At 37.1% G+C, this 2964-nt stretch overlaps 1 protein-coding gene across 3 annotated transcripts; it reads left to right on the forward strand.

Moving 5' to 3' along the window:
- The first annotated feature begins 721 nt into the window (after window positions 1-721).
- LOC106356338 (bystin-like) lies at window positions 722-2964 on the forward strand. Of its 3 annotated transcripts, none has more exons than XR_002653357.2 (10): window positions 722-907; window positions 975-1145; window positions 1223-1358; window positions 1451-1487; window positions 1583-1901; window positions 1986-2065; window positions 2144-2191; window positions 2287-2433; window positions 2527-2592; window positions 2675-2854. XR_002653357.2 is itself a non-coding variant. In XM_022689525.2 (10 exons), exons 1-10 carry the CDS (start codon window positions 830-832, stop codon window positions 2819-2821), a joined length of 1236 nt encoding a protein of 411 aa, XP_022545246.1. In that variant the 5' UTR covers window positions 722-829; the 3' UTR covers window positions 2822-2964. The 3 variants fall into 3 exon arrangements, 2 of the variants coding, with proteins under 2 accessions (XP_022545246.1, XP_013651557.1); XM_022689525.2 differs by having other exon boundaries at window positions 2520-2592; window positions 2675-2964; XM_013796103.3 differs by having other exon boundaries at window positions 975-1136; window positions 2520-2592; window positions 2675-2964.

Below are 2964 nucleotides of genomic sequence, written 5' to 3' on the forward strand. Positions count from 1 at the left end.
AAGTTTTGGTAGAGTTTCGTAGAGGTTAATATATATACACGTATACATATATAAAAAATCAAAAACTAGTCTAGATTAATTTGTTTCTCAATTATATGGTATTAACATATGCTAACAATTAATTTTGTTCAACCAATAAAAATAAATTTCAATGATAACATACAAGAAAACTATTACATTCTAATATATTTATATTTTATATTTAATTTAAATATTATAATAAAATAAGATAATAATTAAATTAGTCTCTGTATACCCTGATTAATCTCCGATTTTTCGGTAACTTCTTAGGCCCGCGATTTCTGCCCGACTAACGCCTAGCGTAGTTCCAAACAGGGGCTTCCTGGACCGCAACAATGTTAACAATACTAAGTCTGCCTAGGATAAAACTGGCTTGCGCTGGACCAATGAGTTTAGGCATAAGGTTATTCAATCTCAACACTATCGCTTTTGTTTGCATAAACTGATGGGGTGGAATTGCATAATTTTTTTCTGGCTTGAGTACTTTTGGTATTAGGACCAGCATTGCATCATTCATACCCGTAGTTAGAACACCCGATTCAAAAAACTCCAACCCGCATCGAGTTACCGATCTCTATTTTTATCTGAATATGAAATGAAGAGTTTTTTTTTTGGTATAGGGACATTTTAAAAATCTAGACTTAAAAATTGGTAAATCAAGTAAATTATGCATGCATATAAATGGGCTGCAATAATCGGGTAAAAAACCTAACCCATCGTTTCTTCTTGTGTGTGGTCGGTCACAACAATAAGGCTAGGTCTGCGCGAGAGAGCCGTAAGTAAGGTGATTCTCACTGCCCTTCTTCCAATGGCGACAAAGAGGAACTTTAAGGCATTCTCGGTTGCTGCCGCCTCCTCACCGATGAATGGTTGCAAAAGCCGGAAGGTGAGAAGTATTGGATTCTTTTTGTTGATTGATTGATGGGTTTCTCTAATAGTTTTGTTTTGTTCAGCTAACGGAGAAGATACTGAAGGAAGCGTATGCGCAGCAAAAGGAAGTCGAGGATGAAGAAAACACCCCCATGAGCGCCTTCTCCTTCAAGCAACCATTGTATGAGTTGGAAGATGTTATTGACGATGATGTTGATGAGATCCAGAGCCAACTTGATTACCATGTGAGATATGTAAGGCTTAGATTGAGATTCTTATTGGTGGCACTGGTCTAAAGTTGTTGCATTTGTTTCCGATTAAATTGTTCAAGGAGGATATGGCCTGTAGCGAGAAAGAAGAAAAGTTATTACTAGATGCCTTCTTTCACAAGGATGGGGCTTCAATAGCAAAACGTGTCTCTGATGCTATTACTTCTTCGCTTGAAGAAAAACATATTGCTGCTACAGGTTTTTGCTTGTTAACTATACTAAAGTCTTTGCTTTTTTTTTTTTAACTGGCTAATTCTCATTCTCTGGCTGGATGAATATCTTGTTTGTAGGCGCAGCTTTTGATTCAATAACTGACTACTATCGAAAGTAAAGCCTCTCTTTTTACCCTTGTCCTTGAAAAAAAAAAGTCACTTTTTTACAAATTCCACCATCTTACAATTGTCTCTGATAAACTATTGCAGGCTGGGAGAGTTTATGAGTCTATACACAAACGGTAAAATGCCGAAAGCTCTTAACCATCTTACTAGACTGGAAAATTGGGAAAGTTTATTGAAGTTGACTCAACCAGAGAGTTGGTCACCAAATGCAATGTACAAGGCTACAAACATGTTTGCCTCCAGCAGCAAAGCTGAACGCTTCTATGAGCTTTTTCTTCTTCCTAGGGTCAGAGAGGACATCAGAATCCACAAAAAGCTACATTTTTGTCTCTACCAATCTTTGAAAAAGGCACTCTTCAAGCCCAAAGGATTCTACTGTGGGATTTTACTTCCCTTGTGTAAGGTGTGTTTTCTCTTTTCTTTTCTTTTCTTTTGTCCTTCTCCTTTTGTGACTTTTCTCTAAATTAAGTTGCCTATTTTTGTTAAGTCTGGAACATGCACCATCCCCGAAGCTGTTATTATTGGGAGTATAATACACAAGTTTTCTATTCCTGAAAAATTTTCAAGGTAACAAGGATTTACCTTTTATATTTTCCAAATTATTGAGCACATAAAACCAAAATAATTCATGCACATGAACTGCAGTGCTGCCTTGGTATGTTTGGCGGAGATGGAGTTTCTTGGCACAAGAAGGTAAAATGCAGCCTATACCTTAGACCTACAAATGTAGGTACTCATATCTTGTGCCCTTCTTCGGTTACATTGTGTTTTTGTTTTTGTGTGTGTAGTTACTTCATGAAAGCTATCCTGGAGAAGAAATATGCGCTGGCTCATCTGGCCATTGATGCGGTCGCTGCTCACTTCTTGAGATTTTGTAAGGAGACAAAAGTTATGCCGGTCATTTGGCACCAAACTCTTCTCGCCTTTGTGCAACGGTAAGGAATAAAGGAGAAGAAGAAGAGTTGTTCATTTCAGGCACAGTAAGTCTGCTTTTGTCAAGTGTTAATCTCTTTTTTTGCAGGTACAAGCACGAACTAAGAAAGGAAGATAAAAAGAGTCTCACAAGTCTACTTGAGAAGCAAAATCACGAGCTAGTATGACCACTTTCCCTTGTCTAATCAAAATACGTTACTCTCTTTTTTATTTTTATTTAAACCGTGTTTACCATTAATGCAGATTACTCCTGAAATTGTGAGAGAGCTTGTTAGTAGCAGAAACCGTGGAGAGATGGTGGATAATTCACATTCAGCTTCAACGATCAACAACAAGCCGATCAAAGAAGACTGGTTTGACATGCCACAAGTTCCAATGGAAGAAGACTAACGATTATCTATATTTATATCCGGTCTTCCAATTGTCGGTCGTTGTGTATCAATCTTGAGTGAGCCTCTTTTGTTTGTGTTAAATTCCTATTTATGCTAAGATATTGTAATCAATCTATGTTTCGAAGATTTGTATCCTTTTTC

The sequence above is a fragment of the Brassica napus genome, chromosome A7 (genome assembly GCF_020379485.1).
Source record: "Brassica napus cultivar Da-Ae chromosome A7, Da-Ae, whole genome shotgun sequence".
Taxonomy (NCBI): Eukaryota; Viridiplantae; Streptophyta; class Magnoliopsida; order Brassicales; family Brassicaceae; genus Brassica; species Brassica napus.